Source organism: Neoarius graeffei, chromosome 1, assembly GCF_027579695.1.
Source record: "Neoarius graeffei isolate fNeoGra1 chromosome 1, fNeoGra1.pri, whole genome shotgun sequence".
Classification (NCBI taxonomy): Eukaryota; Metazoa; Chordata; class Actinopteri; order Siluriformes; family Ariidae; genus Neoarius; species Neoarius graeffei.
This window is the reverse complement of record NC_083569.1, coordinates 76,664,327-76,688,712: the sequence shown is the minus strand read 5'-3', so window position 1 is coordinate 76,688,712 and position 24,386 is coordinate 76,664,327. Positions and strand designations below refer to the sequence as shown.

The following is a 24,386-nucleotide window of genomic DNA, read 5'->3' as shown; positions in this document are numbered from 1 at the left end:
GTGAATGGTTGTCTGTGTCTATGTGTCAGCCCTGTGATGACCTGGCGACTTGTCCAGGGTGTACCCCGCCTTTCACCCATAAGTCAGCTGGGATAGGCTCCAGCTTGCCTGCGACCCTGTAGAACAGGATAAAGCGGTTAGAGATAATGAGATGAGATTTATTGAACATAAAATGGGATAGACTTCGTAATAACTCATTATTAACAACTTTTTATTCACCCGTTTTATTAGCCAACATTCTGGGGGCTCACATTCTCACCCATTCATCGAGATTAACTTGAACAAAACCGATAGAAGCACCACAGAAACAATTCATTTCACATACATTAATGTTGCTTAGTTGAAGCTTAAAGGTTTACAAGCAGGTTAAATTTGTCTAGTCCCAGGATCTTAACATGTTAACTTGGCTGGATTTTTATGATTACGGCTTTCTCTGTAATGGAGGACAGGAAGATTCGGGCAGCACGGAGTATAATCATTTTCTTCGCCTCGTGTTAAACTCTTCCAGTATAAGCAGAGTCCAGAGTGCAGCTCAAACATCTCACTTTTAATTGGCCGAGAGTAAAATTTACAAGCCTTCAATCTTGTAGTGATAGCAGGTATTCTCAAAAACACGATTGCATTTTCAAAGATGGAAACACAGAGGCTCGTCAGCTTCCTCTTGCCTCATTAGACGCATTGAAGTTTGGAGTTAATTTGTATATATCCCCAGCATTCTTTGTTAAAATTATGCAGCAACTCACAGTTCAAATCACATCAAGTTTGCTGATGACATGACTGTGGTAGGTCTCATCGGTGGGAACGAGGAGTTAAACTCCAGAGGAGGTGCGACGGCTGTTGGACTGGTGCAGAGTCAACAACCCGTCTCTGAATGTGGACAAAACAAAAGAGATGGTTGTTGACTTCAGAAGAACACGGAGTGACCACTTTCCACTGTACATTGATGGCTCACTCGTGGAGAACGTCAAGAGCACCGAATTCCTTCGTGTTCATCTGGCGGAGAACCTCACCTGGTCCCTCAACACCAGCTCCATAGTCAAGAAAGCCCAGCAGCGCCTCTACTTCCTACAGAGGCTGAGGAAAACCCATCTTCCATCACCCATCCTCACAATATTCTACAGAGGGACTATTGAGAGCATTCTGAGCAGTGGCATCATGGTCTGGTTTGGGAACTGCACCGTCTCGGATTGCAAGACCATACAACGGATAGTGAGGACAGCTGAGAAGATCGGAGTTTCTCTTCCCTCCATCACAGACATTTACACCACACGCTGCATCCGGAAAGCCACCAGTATCGTAGTCGACCCCACACGCAATTTCTTTCCCCTCCTGCCATCTGGAAAAAGGTACCGAAGCATTCAGGCCCTCATGGCCAGACGAACAGTTTCTTCCCTCATGCCATCAGACTCCTCAACTCTAAGGGAATGGACGGATTCTCACAGACTGTTGAGCGCACCACTCACACTGTAGTCTTTGCACAGTGGACAATAATGCACTATTGCTTCACAATGTTTCTCACACAACGAGGTTTACATTTACTTATTCCCTTTTCACATACTACCTCAATATGCACACTCAACTCCGCTGCTTATGTTGGTGGTGTCGTTTATTGTCTGCAGTGTTGCACTCTTGCACTTTGTCTCGTATTGTAGTCCTGTGATGTTTAATGTAGCACCACGGTCCTGGAGAAACGTTGTTTCGCTTTAACTGTGTACTGTACCAAATGTATATGGTTGAAATGACAAATGAAAATCCATGTTATAGTGTCCAAGTTATATATTGAATTGCATTTTTCATATTTAACTCTATCCCTTAATGACGACCCCATGTATATCCCATAATGACGACATATGACACCTTTGTCTAAACCCTTGTCTTTAGACTTTTTTTCTTGCAAATATGTTCTAAGGGTGAACAGTATATACATATACAAGGGTGACTATAGCAACTGCTTTAGGGGGTAAAGAGTTAAAACAAACACTAATCACAGATGAGAATGATTAAAGTAGAAGAAACACTTGCACAGTCTGAGTTCTGACAGAAAACTGCATGTAAAAAGACATGAGGGGAAGGGGGGAAAAAAAAAAGTCAGCGAAGTATTAACTCACATTTAAATTTACACTATACGCTATCAAGAACGAGCATCTCCGTCCTGTGCTTTTCCAAGTAATCATTTAAATGCCTCCATAAGCCGCAATCACATGCTCAGTCTTCTCCTCTGAGCTCACCGATGCACTCCGCTATAGTATGCGATATGGATTATACAGTACTTGGAAAAAATAGAAGTGGAGATGAATGGGAGAGGTGTATGAACCCTCCTGTATTTCATGCTGCTTATGATAAGATCAAGAGCTGCATTTGGCTACTGCAGCTGAACAGCGAAGGAGAATTCCTTCTCACACACACACGGTGAACCACCAGTCTCAAAGACTCACCTCGCCCTTCATCATCCTCACCCTCGCCAGCCACCAGCCGCAGGGCTCCTGTTCATTTGCTCGCGAGTACACCTGACACACAGACAGACAAAACTGGTGAGCATGTATGGGTGGAGTGCGTGGGTGTTTTTATTAAGCACAAAGTGAAAAAACAAACATATCAGTGACGAAGAAGATCGAGTCTGGTGACTCTGTGGAGAAAAGACTCGGACATTTAAATCCAAAAAAAAAATTATCACTAAAACGTATATATAAAATGCAGATACACTCTGGTTAAATCAAGAGCAGTAGGTGTTCATGTGGTTTCGCATTTTCGAAATGCCAGCCACGCTTTCGAATAGCCCCCAACAGCTGTCATGTTGAGAACAAAGGGAGCTGGCAAGGTGATCTTACACACTGTAATGGTTAACAAAGGTGTGTAAAGTTGTGATCTGGAGGAGTTGTCGTCTAAGGTAACAGCAGCCCTACCTCTACTTCCTCTCCCTCACCGATGTCCTTGTGGTAGTCGGGTGGGGGCGGCAACCTCACGTCGCTGAATGGCAGCTGTCTCTCTGGTTGCCAGCTATTATTAAAGAGAAAAAAAAAAAAAAAAAAACACACACCCCCATCATATGCATACATATCCATTAATATCTTAAACTGAAACACATCTCCGCCTTTAATTCTTAGCTGGGAACAAAATTTAAGCCAAGCACTTTATTAATCTCCTTGGGTTCAAGCATGACTGACACACTGGAGCATTTAAAAAGGTATCCTAGCAGGCTGCACACATTCACATTTCATATAACGTTTTAGTATAAATACAGAGGTGATTATAGGAAATCGTGTGTTCAAGAAATTCTGACTATTTCTCGATAGTCAACTCGGAAAAACGGCGACCAATCACTTCGTCACTAAGCGACGGCGTAAGAATTACAGGCCATGAAAGAAAATGCTGTTCCGAAAAGCACTAAAGATGCTACGAAGTTTGGTCTAAAACTATTCAAAGGTAAGGTGGAATTGTGATTTATTTTATTGATTTCAAAACAAAAAGTATTTTGCGTGACTCAGCATAGATAAGTGACAAGTCTGTGCCATTATTACATTTGCGTGCTGCTTTTGAAGTTTGAAATTAATTAAAAAAAAAAAAAGATTGTTTTGAATACGAGTTAAAATTTTTTTAATCAAAATCACCTGTGTACTTGGACTAAAACAATTATCCGCCTCAGGCTCTGTGAATATCCGTGATGCTGCTGTTCACTTCACCGTCAGTGAATAATTGTTAAATAAATCCCACATCACAGGATATTTGATACAATTGTTTTTAATACTTGAGCATGTTTATCAGTGCAATCCAATACCAGATTATTAATGTGATGAAGAATTTTCCATCTCATCACAAGTGGCGAACAACTTCCAGAAATTCTCTCTTTTTTTTTTTAAGCTGAGATTTTCTTCCTCCGATTGTCACATTAACGTGCTAAAGTGTTGCCACTTTAAAAAGTGTCAGTACGAGACGCCATAAACATTCATTCATTTTCCTGTGAATATATTGGCTTCGGTTCACGCGCATAACTTTCTGGTAATTGCACATGGAGTTTCCAGTCAACGGTCATGTCAGTCTCTTGGCTCTGGTCGAGATCGCACTTAATTCCTGATCAACTGTAGGTGAACTGCTTTGTAAAAGTGATTGAAAATCCTCGAGCCATTTTCATATGATCCTAGTAAACTTCATGCATTTCCTTACACGCAAACCTGCTGTCTGTATCAGACTGGTTTGGCGCAAACACGGGACAGTATGAGAAAGATTGCCACCAAGGCACCACCCTTCCCTCTCTTGTTCTCTCCATCTCTCACTCACACACAAATCTTAATCTGTATGGTGAGTCATTCTTAAACTCGGCAAAAACATGAGACGAGGGGTACGCCGATATCTGCTTTTATTTCACCCTTAACCACTTGCCAGAATGGAGCACAAATTAAAATACAGAATTAGCAGAGACAGAAGCATTTATGCACGAGCACAGGTCAACGGTTACTGATGGCAGTCATTTGTAGTTGACGGCAGGCAAAAGTAGCCAGGCCAAGAATGGCAGGGACGTCATCAACCCCCACCCGAGTTCACATATCTCAAAGGGTTATTTCTGTCTCACCCTCATCAGGGCAGACAGAGACAGAACGAACCTCGCTGTGCTGGATCTGTACGATATGGATAAAATATGGCCCAGGTAGTATACTGGTCAACTTGCTGACTGAGAATGGTTCAAATCAACACCATGAAAGCTCAAACGGAAGTGAAGGAGCGGGAAAATAAATTAAAGAGCAGACACAAAGAGAGATACAGGGGCAGGGGTTTGGGATATGGAAGATTGAGCGCGACACAGAGAGACAGGCTAGCACAGGTGCTGAGAGAAAGAGAGACGGGGAAAAAGAAAAAAAAAAACAGGGGATTTACACAGGCAAAGTTAGATTAAAGAGAAACAGACAGCACTAACGACCGGCAAAACTTCAGACGCACGAATGTTATGCTCGATGTGTTGTTTAAGTTCAGGTGGGTGCAAAAAGAGCATTGTTTCATCAATAGTCAATTTAGCCTGCTGTGTAGATTGGTGTAGAGGTCAGAGGTCATCCACAAGTGTTACACTCAAACCTATTAGACAATTAGAAGTTATAAACTTACTTGTTCTCAAAAACTATCGTGAGGGAGTCTTCATGGACATCTTTGATGAATGCCTGAAAAGACACAGAGGAAACAGAGCATGATAAGTTCCAAGCAGATACTATACTCTGGTAAAGCTGCAATAAAAAACAAGCATTCCTTGTAATGGGGGGGAAAAAAAAAACCTGCCATAAAGCGTTTCTTGATGTTGGCACAGCCAGTTTACAATGAAGCAGAAGAAAGCATGCACAAGATTCTCTCTCTCGATATTCATATATTCCTGACATCTCTGGTCTTGAGGGGCATAAGAGCCCTTTCAGGATCCCTTGACAGTCAGACCAGGTTTCATATACGGATGAACACACACAGAGTACGTGATAAAAGTTTGTGGGAAGTGGTGGTCTGGCACACATCACAGCAGGGAAAGCAAAATGCACATTACGAAAAAGCACACTCCGTCATGGAGAGCAAGACCCCCTTCTCAAAACGTGTTCGTCATTCATCATGCCACAACTCTGTTTTATCAAGACACACCTCTAACCCACAGTGTACGCTGAATGATGGCGCTGCCTAATATGGGGCTGCAAGGAATGGGAGAGATAAAGAATGTAAATCAAGACCTCTGGTATCCCACCTGCTTGGAGAGACACCTTCCCTGGAAACCGTTCCCTGGTTTCATGTTCTGATATGATGTAGTGCAGTTATGTGCAGACATCAAGTCTCAAAAGCTTCCTGTACTTCGATCTGAACCGACTGTGACTAGTCAGTTGGATGTCCCCATATGGCACCAACTTACTTGGCATTCAAAATCAGTTTGGAGATACATCACTGAAATTTCTAAGACAAAACGAAAACGTTGTGTAACTCGGTATGTTACGAAGCCATTGGACGTCAGGACACATCCCTGAGAAGTTCCGACGTCCAACGTGTCACTTGCGTTCGCCATTCTTCCACGTCAGAACGTAGCCAATCCCCTTTTGGCCTGACTGTTCTCAGAGCATCATTGCGGTCTGCATTAGAAGGGTCATTGAGGCACTGGCCATCTACTTTAATATGATGGAGCACAAACTAGTCAGGAGGCTATCATTTTCAACACAGTAAGTAAACCCTTGGCAAATGTCTTAGCAGCATCAGGAACTCAACTGTAATCAGATCTCCGTGCAGATCTTGAAACCACAGAGGTAGCCATTATGTAACTCTGATATCAAAAGTGAAGGAGACCCAAGCAAGTGTGCACTTGATTTCAATCTTCAGCTACGCTGTGGCAAACTCAACACATCTGACTGACCCAGTAATGTCCTCCTCGTACTGCAAAGCCTGAATAAAAACTTTCGAATAGAGGGAACGATGGGCAAATTTAATTTCTTTGCTTTAAGACTTCACAGATGTCAGCAAACAATACAACTATAAGTACTTTTGGAAATTTTTGGCAAGCAATTTGAAACTGGAAAGCAAAAAAAAAAAAAAAAAACCAGAGCCCAGAATAAGAAAGTGATTCAAATATTACTAAAAGGATCGAGCAAGTAGTAGTATTATTTTAGGAATAAAATGGAGTGGCAGAAAAAAAAAAAAATATATGAGTGAAAACGTGACTGCGCACAGCGACCGTTGTAGTGTTAAACGAACTTCTGATTTAAGGTAAAGTTATGCTGACAGGGCAGATCTGGATTCTGCTAAACCAATGGGCAGCGACTGCGCCGAGCAGCCGTGGGGTGGGAGAGAGTGTTGAGTGTCAGGGCTGAGATCACCTGTTCCTTTTCCACCTGCTCTTATCCCTCAGAACCAAACTTTCAGACAACTAATGTCACCCCTCATTATAGAACGTGTGCAACACCAATACTACTACTGCGAATAATAAACCTGCGAGGAAAGCAACGATCCGCAATATTACACACACACACACTATGCTTTCACAATCCCTGAACTGGAAACAAAAACAATGAATGAGATGATGACTTATGAAACATATGGGTAGATCACTGGGGTTTATACAACCGAGGCAAGTAGCTGCTTAATTAAGAAAACAACAACAGCAAGGGGAGGAAGGAAGAAAAAAAACAAAACAAAAAAGCACCCTAGTCTGGTTGACACGACTAATCAGACTGGATCTGCGTGAAAACATTTAACCGGCAGGAGGGTTTGTGGTGTTGAGGAATTCGTGCACCAATAGGTAATAACTCAGTCCACTCATTAAAAAGTAATTAGATGATATGATCAGTAGGACTGCAATGATATTGCTCGGTTTGGAGCGAGCCGTTCCAAAAGGTGCCCATGACAGCCTGTAGAAAAATGCTGTTAATATCCCTGTTAAATAAAGCTGCGCAAACCTCTAAAAGCATGAAGCTGATGGCTCGGAACAGAAAGAAAGATCTTAGGATGTCTTGACAGACGTCTAAGTCTGTCCTACTACATACATGACTCTAGACTTTCTACACTCAGCCACTAAATAGCATGCCAAAACAAAAAATGTGTGAGATGTTTATTTGGAAGGATGCTTTGGGTCAGAAGGTCTAAACACAAGGTCCATTATTATTACTACTCCTGAATTTCCACATTTTCCCAGTCAGTGTGGAGGAGATCTGGTCTAGCAGGGAGCCCGAGCTGAGTGTTGATCAAGGCCTCCGTTATAAAAAGTGATGGCAAGCCTCGTGTCATGGGCATGAGAGATGGTAGAAATAAACCCCGAGCTCGTTCTAGATCTTCTGGCAAGCTGTTTAAACGACGGTGTTGCGATTCGTCCCAGGTTTCACCTCGGCATCAGTGAATGGAGTTACCTTGTAGAAGGCCCCGTTAGAGCCGCGCACCTCCACCGGCAGCCCGTCCATGGCGGCCGCTGCGTCCCCGCCGCTGTGCCTCTCCGCGGGTCCTCCTCCACTGTGTGGTTCAGCTAACAGCCCCAGCTTCACCGGCCCTTCGCCCGTCTCCGGCCGCTTGCGGATTTCCAGCGTTTCGGTGTGGAGGGAGAGGGGCTGGGTAGGGTAAGTTAGCAAAGAGAGATGTCTGCGGTTAGCCTGTTAGCTCCCCCTAGACACCCCGTATAATAAACCCTACACTCGAGCTAACTCAATAACGGTAACGCTAGCACGAGATAACTAGCCGTCGGTGGATCAGTTTGCTCTTACTTGTGTGGTCTGGACAGTCACAGAGGAGCCGCACCGGTCCGGCTAACGCAGCTAGCTGCTCGGGTCAGGATGCAGGCTGTCGGCTAATCTCTCCGGCGATGTTAGCAAACAGCTAATGGTCGCTAATTAGCCCTCACGAACACCTCCTCCTTCGGTTGCCGGGCTACTAGTTAAGAACCAGAGCAAGTGAGTCTTCCTGCTGATGTTAGGCGACAGTGCGAGTTATGGCGTAAATCTTAAAGCGTCGTAGAGTTTAGCTTAAAAATCCTCCTGTCGCCCGGCAACTCCTCTCAGCCCCGTTGCCCGTCCTCCCCGTGCACGCGCGCCGTCCGAGTGAAAATTCGCGACTGTGAATGACCCCCAAATGCCCACCCCTACCACCGCAAGCTCTGCCCACAACCCGACTCGCCTCAGGCGATTGGACAGAAGCCCTGTCATTCAATAAGTACAGCACTGCTCATTGGCGGAGACATGAGAGGCTGGTCCACACAAATCCAATGCCTGGACTGGTGATTGGTTGTAGTTTCTCTGTGCTAAATTTAGCCGACTATTTTCACGATCCATACCGATTCACAAAACCATTTGTGTACACGTTTGTCCGTGTCGTATTTACACAAGAACTTACCCCACTGCTGTGGTTCTCAAAGTACGATCGATCTATCTATCTATCTATCTATCTATCTATCTATCTATCTATCTATCTATCTATCTATCTATCTATCTATCTATCTATCACCTACTGTCCTAGTTCTCTCTCTCTCTCTCTCTCTCTCTCTCTATATATATATATATATATATATATATATATATATATATATATATATATATATTTTTTTTTTTTTTTTCCTGTCCTACAGGGTCGCAGGCAAGCTGGAGCCTATCCCAGCTGACTATGGGCAAAAGGCGGGGTACACTCTGGACAAGTCACCAGGTCATCACAGGGCCAACACAGACAACCATTCACACCTACGGTCAATTTAGAGCCACCAATTAGCCTAACCTGCATGTCTTTGGACTGTAGGGGAAACCGGAGCACCTGGAGGAAACCCACGCGGACACAGGGAGAACATGCAAACTCCACACAGAAAGGCCCCGTCGGCCGCTGAGCTCGAACCCAGGACCTTCTTGCTGTGAGGTGACAGTGCTAACCACTATACCACCGTGCCGCTCTATCTATCTATCTATCTATCTATCTATCTATCTATCTATCTATCTATCTATCTATCTATCTATCTATCTCATTATCTCTAGCCGTTTTATCCTGTTCTACAGGGTCGCAGGCAAGCTGGAGCCTATCCCAGCTGACTACGGGTGAAAGGCGGGGTACACCCTGGACGAGTCGCCAGGTCATCACAGGGCTGACACATAGACACAGACAACCATTCACACTCACATTCACACCTACGCTCAATTTAGAGTCACCAGTTAACCTAACCTGCATGTCTTTGGACTGTGGGGGAAACCGGAGCACCTGGAGGAAACCCACGCGGACACGGGGAGAACATGCAAACTCTGCACAGAAAGGTCCTCGCTGGCCACGGGGCTCGAACCCGGACCTTCTTGCTGTGAGGCGACAGTGCTAACCACTACACCACCGTGCCGCCATATATATATATATATATTTGAAATAAAAGGGGAAGCCATGGGCTAATGGTTCAAGAAGCAGCTTTGGAACCAAAAGGTTGCTGATTTGATTCCGTTGATCAACAGGAATGCCTGAAGTGCCCTTGAGCAAGACACCTAACCCCCAACTCATATGGGCGGCACGGTGGTGTAATGGTTCGCACTGTCACCTCACAGTAAGAAGGTCCTGAGTTCGAGCCCAGTGTGGAGTTTGCATGTTCTCTCCGTATCTGCGTGGATTTCCTCCGGGTGCTCCGGTTTCCCCCACAGTCCAAAGACATGCAGGTTAGGTTAATTGGTGGCTCTAAATTGACCATAGGTGTGAGTGCGAATGGTTGTTTGTGTCTATGTGTTGGCCTTGCGATGATCTGGCGACTTGTCCAGGCTGTACCCCGCCTCTCGCCCATAGTCATCTGGGATAGGCTCCAGCTTGCCTGCGACCCTGTCGAACAGGATAAGTGGCTACAGATAATGGATGGCTATCCTTCAGTCTCGGGAGACGATGGGTCTGCACTCTGTGTCAATCAGGATTGGGAACAGTGTCGACTGTGACTAATGAGTCCGATGCGGGAATGGCAGCCCTTCTGGTACAGTTGGCAGATGAAGACTGAGGATGGTCTGTCAATCTGGTTGGAGGCTTTCTGTCTCTGTCTCCTGGCTTCGGACTGCTGGGCAAGTGTCTCTTCAAAGCTGGAGAGTCCTTTGTGTACTGCTTGTCTCCAGGTTGTTCGCTTTGAAGCCAAGGTTTCCCAGATGTTTGTGTCGATGTTCAAGGCCTTCAAGTCTCTTTTGCAAATGTCGTTGTATCACAGCTGGGGTCTGCCTATGGGCCGTTTTCCCTTTGCCAGTTCACCGTACAGGAGGTCTTTTGGTATCCGGCCATCGCCCATATGCGCAACATGTCCGAGCCAGCGCATGTGTCTCTGTTTCAGCAGGCTGTGCAGACTAGGAATTCCAGCTCTCTCCAGGACGGTGGTGTTGGGAACTTTGTCCTGCCACTTGATGTCTAGGATGCGTCGAAGACAGCGTATGTGGCAGACGTTGAGCTTGTGTTCCTGTCGGGCTCGTATGGTCCAAGACTCACTGCCATACAGGAGGGTGCTCACAACAGAAGTGCTGTAGACATGAACCTTGGTGTGCTCTGTCAGCTTACTGTTCGTCCACACTCTCTTCGTCAGTCTGGCCATGGTGGTGGAGGCTTTGCCGATCCGCTTATTGAGTTCAGTGTCGAGAGAGAGGGAGTCAGAGATGGTAGATCCTAGGTACACGAAGTCATGGACAATGTACAGTTCATGGTTTGAGATGCAGATGTGCGGTGATAATTCTGCATCTTGTGCCATGACCTGTCTTCTTCAGGCTGATTGTAAAGCCGAAGTCTTGGCTGGCCTGGCTGACCCGGGTCATGAGTTACTGAAGGTCGTCGGCTGAGTGGGTGGTGACAGCAGCATCGTCAGCAAAGAGGAAGGCTCGAAGGCATTTCAGCTGGACTTTGGACTTGGCTCTTAGTCTGGAGAGGTTAAAGAGCTTCCCGTCCGATCTGGTGCGAAATATCTCATCTCATCTCATTATCTCTAGCCGCTTTGTCCTGTTCTACAGGATCGCAGGCAAGCTGGAGCCTATCCCAGCTGACTATGGCCGAAAGACGGGGTACACCCTGGACAAGTCGCCAGGTCATCACAGGGCTGACACATAGACACAGACAACCATTCACACTCATATTCACACCTATGGTCAATTTAGAGCCACCAATTAGCCTAACCTGCATGTCTTTGGACTGTGGAGGAAACCGGAGCACCCGGAGGAAACCCACGCGGACACGGGGAGAACATACAAACTCCACACAGAAAGGCCCTCGCTGGCTGCGGGGCTCGAACCTGGACCTTCTTGCTGTGAGGCGACAGCGCTAACCACTACACCACCCGGTGCGAAATATATAAACTAAAATATCAGCTGACTGATCACTTGAGCTAAATATGTTTGTTATGAAATCTCAGTACATTACCAAGTATAAATAATATCTAACTGCAGTTTTAATACACCTAGAAATAGTGCTGTCAATATGATACAAAATCATATATTTTTTCATCTTTACATTTTAGCATTTTAACTAGTTTGTCGGGCGGCACGGTGGTGTAGTGATTAGCGCTGTCGCCTCACAGCAAGAAGGTCCGGGTTCGAGCCCCATGGCCGGCGAGGGCCTTTCTGTGCGGAGTTTGCATGTTCTCCCCGTGTCTGCGTGGGTTTTCTCCGGGTGCTCCGGTTTCCCCCACAGTCCAAAGACATGCAGGTTAGGTTAACTGATGACTCTAAATTGACCGTAAGTGTGAGTGTGCATAGTTGTCTGTGTCTAGTTAGCCCTGTGATGACCTGGCGACTTGTCCAGGGTGTACCCCGCCTTTCGCCCGTAGTCAGCTGGGATAGGCTCCAGCTTGCCTGCGACCCTGTAGAACAGGTTAAAGTGACTAGAGATAATGAGATGAGATGAACTAGTTTGTCTTCTGTGACTGAAAATGTCAGAAACAGTAAACCAAAATAGCTTTTGTAAATAAATATGATTCATTCATTCATTAATCATCAGTAACTACTTTATCCCGGTCAGGGTCACTGTGGATCCAGAGTGTGTCCCAGAAACACTGGGTGGGAATGCACCCTGAATGGGATGCCAATTCATTACAGGAGACACACACACATATTCTGTCACTCACTCTTAAGGACAATTTATCATAGCAATCTACTGGCATGTTTTTGGACCGCAGGAAGAAACTGGAGAACCCACAGGAAGCCCACATGCACATGAGAACACTACTCCATAGTGACAGTAGCCCCAGCTCAGGATCAAACCGGGGACCTTGGAGCTGTGAGACAGGTAACATAATACCAAAACCATGTCTCCAATAAAATACATATTTTCCAATATTTGTACTGTTGAATTATATTCATAAAATACATTTATGCTGTGATCAACCTGTGCTGTGAGACCCTGTCATCGTGTATCAGCAAGATATCTGCAACTTTGCAAGTACACTGCAACCCGACTATACCGAACTCCTTTGGGGACGTCCAAATAATTTGTGATACCAAAAAGTTCGTAATACTGAAATGGACCCACTTGTCACACCAGACACTGGGGCTGCAACGATTCACTAAGACACTGATTTGATTCGATTCACAATTCAGACCCTTTGATTCAATTCATTTCGATTCAATTCTGCAAATAAATATAAAGGACAAACAAACCTCAGATTTTAAACTTTAATGAACAAAATCCCATTGAAATTTGTCTGGAAACAAGAAAAAACTTTCCAAATGCTGACAAGGGAACAGGATATGTAAGTGTAAAATGCTTAAAACAAAACAAAATATACCGTATAAAATAAGTTAAAATAAGGATATTTTGGCACCTTGAATTGATAAATTCCTGAGCGCAGAGCAGTGAGTATCAGTCATGCTCACGCACAAACACTTTCCTCTTCAAAGAGAGTAATTTAATATTTATGCATATTTATAACAGTTCAATCAGTACACTAGTAATTCAGCAACATGTAAAACTGTTTTGCAACTTTGGCTCAAAACTATAACTGATAACAGGTAAAGTAAATCATTAGGAATATTTTTGCATATTCATAAAAGTTCAAACGGAACTGTCAGTGTCAGTAAACTAGTACAAGTAACAGTAGTAACTCGACAACATGTAAAACTGTTTCATAACTTTGGCTCGAAACTCCAACTTAAAACAGTTCAAGCAAATCATTAGGAATAAATCATATTTTTGGATATGAAAACTAACATGTCAACATGCCTAAGACATGCCCTTTGGGCACTGACAACATCTCCAGCCGTTGAGAAAACTCACTCACTTGCAACACTAGGTGCAGAAACCCCAAGGCAGTGCTTTGCATACTTTGAGAGGATAGGGTATTTGCCTTCCCTTGCTCTCCACCACATCAAAGGATCAGACTCCAGATCCAGAACTTCATATTCTTTGTAGGCTTATGCTCTTACCTGGCTCACACTTAGTGACAAACACATCACCAAAAAGGTCAGCCAGGGCACTGTTTTTCTTTTGTGACCTTGAACAGTCTGCTGTTTCTTCTTTCTTTATCTTAGCAGGTGATTCCTGATCATCCATGGCAACAAGAGCATCAATGGGCAAACTAGGCAGTGGTAGCGTTGGCAGTCCATCTTCAGCATGATCAGGCTCGGTCTTCACAGAGGAACATAATGGAATAATTTGTAATTCACAGAGTGAAAGTACAGACACAGTTGTTTGATACTAGAAAATTAATATATAAATCTTTAAATTGTTTGTATCAATAACAATTATCTGTGTAGTATCTGTTCTTATCAGTTTAATATCTGATATGTTCTCTAAACGAGAACGTTATATTAAACAGATTTTTAGAACAGGGAGCTGGAATATGGGGGCTTGCTCCTTCTGCTCCACGCATCAACCTGGTATTGCAGTACTGGGCGGCACGGTGGTGTAGTGGTTAGCACAGTCACCTCACAGCAAGAAGGTTCTCGGTTCGAACCCAGCGGCCGGCGAGGGCCTTTCTGTGTGGAGTTTGCATGTTCTCCCCGTGTCTGCGCGGGTTTCCTCCGGGTGCTCCGGTTTCCGCCACAGTCCAAAGACATGCAGTTAGGTTAACGTGGGGCGGCCTTGGGCTGAAGTGCCCTTGAGCAAGCTACTTAACCCCTGACTGCTCCCCGGGCACTCTAGTGTGGCTGCCCACTGCTCTGGGTGTGTGTGCGTGTGTGTTCACTGCTTCAGATGGGTTAAATGCAGGGGATGAATTTCACTGTGCTTGAAGTGTGCATGTGACAAATAAAGGTTTAAAACAATATACTACTTCCTAAAATTTCTAGATCATGATAACCTATTCATCCATTTTCTGTAACCGTTTATCCTGTGCAGGGTTGTGGACAGGCTGGAGCCTATCCCAGCTGACTATGGGCGAGAGGCAGGGTACACCCTGGACAAGTTGCCAGATCATCACAGGGCTGACACATAGACACAAACAACCATTCACATTCACACCTACGGTCAATTTAGAGCCACCAATTAGCCTAACCTGCATGTCTTTGGACTGTGGGGGAAACCGGAACACCCGGAGGAAACCCATGCTGACACGGGGAGAACATGCAAACTCCGCACAGAAAGGCCCTCGCCGGCCTCTGGGCTCGAACCCAGGAACTTCTTGCTGTGAGGCGACAGTGCTAATCACTACACCACCGTGCCATCCCAATCATGATAACTGCCTTCTGTAATTTTATATTATACATTGATAATTTGTAATCACCTGATTCTTAAACTGTGAATAGTATTCCACTGTTTGCTGGGTTAGGGAATGGTATACTTCATGTCTGGAAGGTCCATCCAGGTAAGCAAGGCTCTTAAACCTTGGGTCTAGTGCTGAAGATTGAAGAAGGAAGTTCAGGATATTTTTCTTTGTGTACCTGAAAGTAAACAAACAAACAAACAAACAAACAAACAAACAAACAAACAATCTGAAACTGTCTATTTTTGCTTTTCAATTCATGTAATTTTCACCTTTATTATATAAATTTATAGTTAAAGATAGTTTGCTGTGATACAGGAAATGAAGAAATTGCCATTTTATTGATAAATTTTAATGTTATATTATAATTGTGAGTGTGTGAAATTTTCATCCTTTATTAAATTTTTTACAATTGTTGTTGCTCATTTGTCATGTTTATTAGTTCTGTTATTTTACTTACATTTGCAGTTTGAATTTTACAATTTACATGGCTTTGCGTTCATTTTAAAGATGTATATTTTTAGTTACTAATTACTTAAACTATTTACATTTTTTATTATTTATATATAATCACTTGCCTTGGCTTTAGGTCAGAGCTGATGGCCTTTTTCACTTCTGTGATCAGTTGCTTGGCAGGGGCTCAAGATGTTTGAGGAACATCTCTTTCAAGGGATGTATGAGAGAAACAGTTGGATGTTTTTGGCTACACATCATGGTGGTCACTGTCTTCAGGAGCTTCAGTATTTGCAGAACTTCTTCAATGTTATGCACATCGTCGTCTAAGAATGTCACCAAATCCTTGACATTCTTTTTCACTTTGATTATAGCAGCAAACACTACAGCCTGTTGCTCAACGTACCTCTCTAGCATGTCAAATGTTGAATTCCATCTGGTAGAAACATCAATGACCAATTTGTGATTTGGAAGATCTATTTTTTTCTGCATCAGTGAAAGGCTACTAGTAGCTGACATACTCTTATGAAGAAAAGTAATCACACATCTCACTCTTCCCAAGAGTCTGTCCATTTGATTGACCTTCAGGCCATGTTGTGTGGCCAGGTTTAAGGTGTGGGCGAAACAGGCAACGTGTGGCTCGAAACCAGTCTCCTTCACTGCACAGACAATGTTGCTGGTATTGTAGGTTGCTATGGCAGGGCCATCCCATTTCTTACAAGTTTCCAGTCATCTACAGTGTCTTTAAAATAGTTAACCAAATTCTCGGCTGTATGTGCTTTGCTGAACTTCCTTGTTTATAGAGTGTAGTTCTCTACCTGCCAGTCATTGTTGACAAAATGGGCTGTCACTGCCACATAGTTTTCAGCAGCTCAAGGTGTACACAAATCCATTGCCATGGAAATACTGTCAGCAATTTCTACCTGCTTTTTCACCCTTTCTTTCACTGTCTGCATGATATCTAGTACAACCCCGATTCCAAAAAAGTTGGGACAAAGTACAAATTGTAAATAAAAATGGAATGCAATGATGTGGAAGTTTCAAAATTCCATATTTTATTCAGAATAGAACATAGATGACATATCAAATGTTTAAACTGAGAAAATGTATCATTTAAAGAGAAAAATTAGGTGATTTTAAATTTCATGACAACAACACATCTCAAAAAAGTTGGGACAAGGCCATGTTTACCACTGTGAGACATCCCCTTTTCTCTTTACAACAGTCTGTAAACGTCTGGGGACAAGTTGCTCAAGTTTAGCGATAGGAATGTTAACCCATTCTTGTCTAATGTAGGATTCTAGTTGCTCAACTGTCTTAGGTCTTTTTTGTCGTATCTTCCGTTTTATGATGCACCAAATGTTTTCTATGGGTGAAAGATCTGGACTGCAGGCTGGCCAGTTCAGTACCCGGACCCTTCTTCTACGCAGCCATGATGCTGTAATTGATGCAATATGTGGTTTGGCATTGTCATGTTGGAAAATGCAAGGTCTTCCCTGAAAGAGACGTCATCTGGATGGGAGCATATGTTGCTCTAGAACCTGGATATACCTTTCAGCATTGATGGTGTCTTTCCAGATGTGTAAGCTGCCCATGCCACACGCACTAATGCAACCCCATACCATCAGAGATGCAGGCTTCTGAACTGAGCACTGATAACAACTTGAGTTGTCCTTCTCCTCTTTAGTCCGAATGACACGGCGTCCCTGATTTCCATAAAGAACTTCAAATTTTGATTCGTCTGACCACAGAACAGTTTTCCACTTTGCCACAGTCCATTTTAAATGAGCCTTGGCCCAGAGAAGACGTCTGTGCTTCTGGATCATGTTTAGATACGGCTTCTTCTTTGAACTATCGAGTTTTAGCTGGCAACGGCGGATGGCACGGTGAATTGTGTTCACAGATAATGTTCTCTGGAAACATTCCTGAGCCTATTTTGTGATTTCCAATACAGAAGCATGCCTGTATGTGATGCAGTGCCGTCTAAGGGCCCAAAGATTACGGGCACCCAGTATGGTTTTCTGGCCTTGACCCTTACGCGCAGAGATTCTTCCAGATTCTCTGAATCTTTTGATGATATTATGCACTGTAGATGATGATATGTTCAAACTCTTTGCAATTTTACACTGTCAAACTCCTTTCTGATATTGCTCCTTTCTGATATTTGTCAGCGCAGAATTAGGGGGATTGGTGATCCTCTTCCCATCTTTACTTCTGAGAGCCGCTGCCACTCCAAGATGCTCTTTTTTATACCCAGTCATATTAATGACCTATTGCCAATTGACCTAATGAGTTGCAATTTGGTCCTCCAGCTGTTCCTTTTTTGTACCTTTAACTTTTCCAGCCTCTTATTGCCCCTGTCCCAACTTTTTTGAGATGTGTTGCTGTCATGAAATTTCAAATGAGCCAATATTTGGCATGAAATTTCAAAATGTCTCACTTTCGACATTTGATATGTTGTCTATGTTCTATTGTGAATACAATATCAGTTTTTGAGATTTGTAAATTATTGCATTCCATTTTTATTTACAATTTGTACTTTGTCCCAACTTTTTTGGAATTGGGGTTGTATTACAGTTTTGCTGAAATATGTCTGACTAGGAATGTGATATCTTGGCTCAAGGACATTTATCAGGTTTTTAAACCCATCATTCTGTACAGTAGAATATGGCCGCATATCATAGGTGAGATAGCCACCTTTGAAATAGCTTTATTTCTAGTTTCATTCAGTTTTGGTCTGTTGACAACATCAGTCAGTTTTAACTGTCCCCGCATACCTGGTTTTACTACTTTTGTAACACTTAGTTTTAAATTCGGCTGACTTCATTTACAACCCCAATTCCAAAAAAAATTGGGATGCTGTGTAAGCTGTAAATAAATACAGAATGTGATAATTTACAAATCATGGAAATCCTTTATTTCACTGAAAATAGTACAAAGACAACATATCAGATGTTGGAACTGAGAAATGTTATTGTTTTTTGAAAAATATATGCTCATTTTGAATTTAATACCAGCAACACATTTAAAAAAAAATTGGAATGGGGCATGTTTACCACTGTGTTGCATCACCTCTACTTTTAACAACACTCTGTCAACATTTGGGAACTGAGGAGACCAACTGCTGTAGTTTTGAAAGACAAATGTCCCATTCTTGCCTGATATACAGTTTCAGTTGCTCAAGTTTGGGGTCTCCTTTGTTGTATTTTGCACTTCATATTGTGCCAAATGTTTTAAATGGGAGACAGATCTGGACTGCAGGCAGGCAGGCCAGTTTTGCACCTGGGCTCTTTTACTATGGAGCCATGCAGTTTTAATGTGTGCAGAAAACAGTTTGGCATTGTCTTGCTGAAAGAAGGAAGGCCTTCCCTGAAAAAGAATTTGTCTGAATGGCAGCATATTGCTTTGAAACATGTATATATCATTCAGCATTAATGAAACCTTCCCAGATGTACAAGCTACCCATGTCATGTGCACTAATGCACCTTCATACTATCACAAATGCTGCCTTTGGAACTGTGCACTGATAACAAGCCAGATGGTCCCTCTCCTCTTTAGCCTGGAGGACATGATGTCTAGGATTTCTAAAAATAATTTCTAATTTTGATTCGTCAGACCTTGGGACAACTTTCCACTTCGCCTCAGTCCATCATAAAAGAGCCTGGGCCCAGAGAAGGTGGCAGTGTTTCTGGACATTGTGTATATATGGTTTTAACTTGCATTTGTGGATGCAGTAATGAACTGTTTTCACAGACAATGGTTTTCTGAAGTGTTCCTGAGCCCATACAGTGATTTCCACTACAGACATGTCTGCTTTTAATACAGTGTCACCTGAGGGCCTGAAGATCACAGTCATCCAATGTCAGTTTTCAGCCTTGTTTCTTGCATACAGAGATTTCTCCAGATTCTCTCAACCTTTTAATGATATTATGTACCACAGATAATGTGATCCCCAAATTCTTTGCAATTTTACATTGAGGAACGTTATTCTTAAATTGCTGCACTGTTTGCCCATGCAGTCTTTCACAGAGCAGTGAACCCCTCCCCATCTTTACTTCTGAGAGACTGAGTCTCTCTGAGGTGCACTTTTTATACCCATTCATGTTACTCACCTGTTGCCAGTTAACCAAATTAGGTTTTTTTTTAAGCATTATACAATTTTGTCAGTCTTTTGTTGCTCCGTCCCAACTTTTTTGAAATATGTTGCTGACTTCAAATTCAAAATGAGCATATATTTTTTCAAGAAACAACAACATTTCTCAGTTTCAACATTTGATATATTGTCTTTATACTATTTTCAATGAAATGTAGGTTTTCCATGTCTTTCAAATCTTCACATTCTGTTATTACTTATGTTTTACACAGTGTCCCAACTTTTTTGGAATTGGGGTTGTACATCCACGTTGTGATTTGCGAGGCTTGTAGTTGACCCTCCCTTAAACTTCACATCAACATACAGTAGTGCTTGAAAGTTTGTGAACCCTTTAGAATTTACTATATTTCTGCATAAATATGACCTAAAACATCATCAGATTTTCACACCAGTCCTAAAAGTAGATAAAGAGATCCCAGTTAAACAAATGAGACAAAAACATTCTACTTGGTCATTTATTTATTGAGGAAAATGATCCAATATTACATATCTGTGCGGGCGGCACGGTGGTGTAGTGGTTAGCGCTGTCGCCTCACAGCAAGAAGGTCCTGGGTTCGAGCCCCAGGGCCGGTGAGGGCCTTTCTGTGTGGAGTTTGCATGTTCTCCCCGTGTCCGCGTGGGTTTCCTCCGGGTGCTCCGGTTTCCCCCACAGTCCAAAGACATGCAGGTTAGGTTAACTGGTGACTCTAAATTGAGAGTAGGTGTGAGTGTGAATGGTTGTCTGTGTCTATGTGTCAGCCCTGTGATGACCTGGCGACTTGTCCAGGGTGTACCCCACCTTTCGCCCGTAGTCAGCTGGGATAGGCTCCAGCTTGCCTGCGACCCTGTAGAAGGATAAAGCGGCTAGAGATAATGAGATGAGATTACATATCTGTGAGTGGCAAAAGTATGTAAACCTCTAGGATTAGCAGTTAATTTGAAGGTGAAATTAGAGTCAGGTGTTCTCAATCAATGGGATGACAATCAGGTGTGAGTGGGCACCCTGTTTTATTTAAAGAACAGAGATCTATCAAAGTCTGATCTTCACAACACATGTTTGTGGAAGTGTATCATGGCACGAACAAAGGCGATTTCTGAGGACCTCGGAAAAAGCATTGTTGATGCTCATCAGTTTGGACTCCACCAATCCACAGTCAGACAGATTGTGTACAAATGGAGGAAATTCAAGACCATTGTTACCCTCCCCAGGAGTGGTTGACCAACAAAGATCACTCCAAGAGCAAGGCGTGTAATAGTCGGCGAGGTCACAGAGGACCCCAGAGTAACTTCTAAGCAACTGAAGGCCTCTGTCACATTGGCTAATGTTAATATTCATGAGTCCACCATCAGGAGAACACTGAACAACAATGGTATGGCACGGTTGCAAGGAGAAAGCCACTGCTCTCCAAAAAGAACATTGCTGCTTGTCTGCAGTTTGCTAAGGATCACGTGGACAAGCCAGAAGGCTATTGGAAAAATGTTTTGAGGACAGATGAGACCAAAATAGAACTTTTTGGTTTAAATGAGAAGTGTTATGTTTGGAGAAAGGAAAACACTGCATTCCAGCATAAGAACCTTATCCCATCTGTGAAACATGGTGGTGGTAGTATCATGGTTTGCTGCATCTGGGCCAGGACAGCTTGCCATCATTGATGGAACAATGAATTCTGAATTATACCAGTGAATTCTAAGGGAAAATGTCAGGACATCTGTCCATGAACTGAATCTTGAGAAGGTGGGTCATGCAGCAAGACAACGACCCTAAGCACACAAGTCGTTCGACCAAAGAATGGTTAAAGAAGAATAAAGTTAATGTTTTGGAATGGCCAAGTCAAAGTCCTGACCTTAATCCAATCGAAATGTTGTGGAAGGACCTGAAGTGAGCAGTTCATGTGAGGAAACCCACCAACATCCCAGAGTTGAAGCTGTTCTGTACGGAGGAATGGGCTAAAATTCCTCCAAGCTGGTGTGCAGGACTGATCAACAGTTACCGGAAACGTTAGTTGCAGTTATTGCTGCACAAGGGGGTCACATCAGATACTGAAAGCAAAGGTTCACATACTTTTGCCACTCACAGATATGTAATGTTGGATCATTTTCCTCAATAAATAAATGACCAAGTATAATATTTTTGTCTCATTTGTTTAACTGGGTTCTCTTTATCTACTTTCAGTACTTGTGTGAAAATCTGATGATGTTGTACGTCATATTTATGTAGAAATATAGAAAATTCTAAAGGGTTTGCAAACTTTCAAGCACACTGTAACATGTGTGGCACGTTGCAATGTCCTTCGTGTCTTCTCGAAACCCAAAATGTAGACAAACTTTGATTTAAGATGAGATGAAGGATCTTTAAGCTTGGCTTCAGCCATTTTGGTGCCCAGCAACAGCGTTGTCATGTAAAGTGTCGGCTACTCTGTTTGGACAAGAGCAAGGACCCAAACCAATCAAATTGCAAGTTTTATTTAGAAGCAAAGCTGTGCTCTATTCTGGCCCATCGCTTTCTCGCATTGATTTCACGATGTAAGTGTAATGGTTACACAGTAAAAGTGAGTCTACAAATCAGTAAAAATTTAAATAAAAAATGTTACAGAATTGAACTGAAAATACAGCTTCATGAATCGATGATTGGTACGGCAGGTATGAATTCGATTTTTCGTGCACCATGGTGAATCGTTGCAGCCCTACCAAACACTCACTCTTCTGTAAAACAAGACCAATTGTGTTTAATTTATATTTACTCTTAATTCACTTACATATTTACAAAATAAAGGAACTAAGTCATTCTTCATTAAAGGAAATAAGTCAAGGTCAAGGTCTTTTTATTTGTCATTTAAACCATATACAGTTGGGACAGTACACAGTTAAAATGAAACTACCTTTCTCCAGGACCATGAGACTACATTGAACATCACAGGACTACAAATCTACAGTACAACATAAAGTGCAAGAGTGCAACCAGTGCAACACTGCAGACAGTAATGACACACAATAGACAATAAACGGACAATAAACGACACAAACAAAGTGTAGACACAAGCAACGTAGGGTGCAACTGAGTGTGCATATTAAGGTAGTATATGAAAGGAAATAAATAAATGGAAACTTTGTGTGTGAGAGACATTGTAAACATTGTAAAGCAATTGTGCATTATTGTCCACTGTGCAAAGATTGCAGTGTGAGTGTGTGTTCAACAGTCTGTGTGTATCAGTCTGAGTTGAAGAGTCTGGTGGCATGAGGAATTGACATAGAGTATGAAAATGGAATTAATAAATGTAAACCTTGTGTGTGTGTGTGTGTGTGTGTGTGTGAGAGAGAGAGAGAGAGAGAGAGAAATTGTAACCACTGTAAGCAATAGTGCAATATTGTTCACTGTGCAAATACTGCAGTGTGAGTGGAATGTTCACAGTCCATAAGAATCAGTCCATTCCCTCAGAGTTGAGGAGTCTGATGGCATGAGGGAAGAAATTGCGAGTCTGGCTGTGAGGGCCTGAATGCTTTGGTACCTTTTTACAGATGGCAGGAGGGGGAAGAAATTGTGTGAGGGGCGTGTGGGGTCCACCACGACGCTGGTGGCTTTCCGGATGCAGCGTGTGGTGTAAATGTCCATGATAGAGGGAAGAGAAACGCCGATGATCTTCTCAGCTGTCCTCACTATCCGTTGTATGGTCTTGCAATCCGAGACGGTGCAGTTCCCAAACCAGACTGTGATGCCACTGCTCAGAATGCTCTCAATAGTCCCTCTGTAGAATATTGTGAGGATGGGTGATGGAAGATGGGTTTTCCTCAGCCTCTGTAGGAAATAGAGATGCTGCTGGGCTTTCTTGATGATGGAGCTGGTGTTGAGGGACCAGGTGAAGTTCTCTGCCAGATGAATACCAGGGACCAGGTGAGGTTCTCCGCCAGTTTTCTTTTGCTTTAAAAGTTGAAATTCAATTTTTCAGGATACCATATTCTTTAGACAAATTTGTTGCTTTCTCACCATGCTTAGATGGTCTAGGTTATGAAGTATGTCTTTGACGGGGTCATGTCCGGCCATGCACACCGGCACGCCTCAAACTCCAACTCACAAACACGTGCACAGCACCATTAGGATTGGATTAATTACCATGCACTTGCTCCAAATGAGAGCACAATCACAGCACGCACTTATAAGGACTCTCACTACACACAGACTTTGCAAAGTATACTCTTTGTACCTTGTGTCTCAGGTTACTAAGCCTTTTGTAGCTCTGTGTTGATATTCTTATTTCCGACTCTGTTTTGTATTTTGCCTTTTGTCTCTGCCTATGATAGCCTGTCTGTTCCTCGCTTGACCATTACCTGTTTCTCAACTCTGATTTTTGATCACTGATTTGGATCTGTTTGCCAGTGTGTTTTTAAATAAAACTCTTCCAGTGAGTACATCTGTCCATCACCTGCATTTTCTGACAGACGGAGATCTTATGTTTACAAGTAGTCATGACAACAATGCTTATGAGGTAAAGACTCGAGTAAAACTGCTTTTATCTCATAAAGTCCTTTTAAGGTATTTTTTGAAGTCAGTGATCACCATTCTTGATAATTGTTAGTGATTGACACCCAAGCGAGGTTAGTTAAGCCTTTGTTTCATGGCACTGTGGCAGTGGGGGCGTGGCCAAGCATCGGTTTGTGAATGGAGGGCGGGGCTGGGAAAGGTGAGTGTCAAAGTCAATACACCTGCCT

At 43.0% G+C, this 24,386-nt stretch overlaps 1 protein-coding gene and 1 non-coding gene across 4 annotated transcripts in view; one reads left to right on the top strand and one right to left on the bottom strand.

Annotated features, from left to right (window-relative positions):
• Nucleotides 1-8,553, bottom strand: part of fxr2 (FMR1 autosomal homolog 2) — a 29,308-nt gene extending 20,755 nt beyond the window's left edge. The window contains exons 1-5 of one of the 3 annotated variants that reach the window (XM_060928072.1): nt 8,196-8,553; nt 7,848-8,042; nt 5,095-5,147; nt 2,904-2,997; nt 2,436-2,507 (exon numbers count right to left, since the gene is read on the bottom strand). In XM_060928072.1, coding sequence (XP_060784055.1) covers nt 2,436-2,507; nt 2,904-2,997; nt 5,095-5,147; nt 7,848-7,898 — 270 coding nt within the window. In that variant the 5' untranslated portion in view covers nt 7,899-8,042; nt 8,196-8,553. The remainder of the gene's footprint in view (nt 1-2,435; nt 2,508-2,903; nt 2,998-5,094; nt 5,148-7,847; nt 8,043-8,195) is intronic. The other 2 variants (XM_060928157.1, XM_060928243.1) reach the window with 2 other exon arrangements.
• A 5,565-nt stretch (nt 8,554-14,118) lies between these two features.
• On the top strand, nt 14,119-14,310 carry LOC132897626 (U2 spliceosomal RNA). The gene has a single exon (XR_009656351.1). It is a non-coding gene; the product is annotated as a U2 spliceosomal RNA (small nuclear RNA).
• The last annotated feature ends 10,076 nt before the right edge of the window (nt 14,311-24,386 follow it).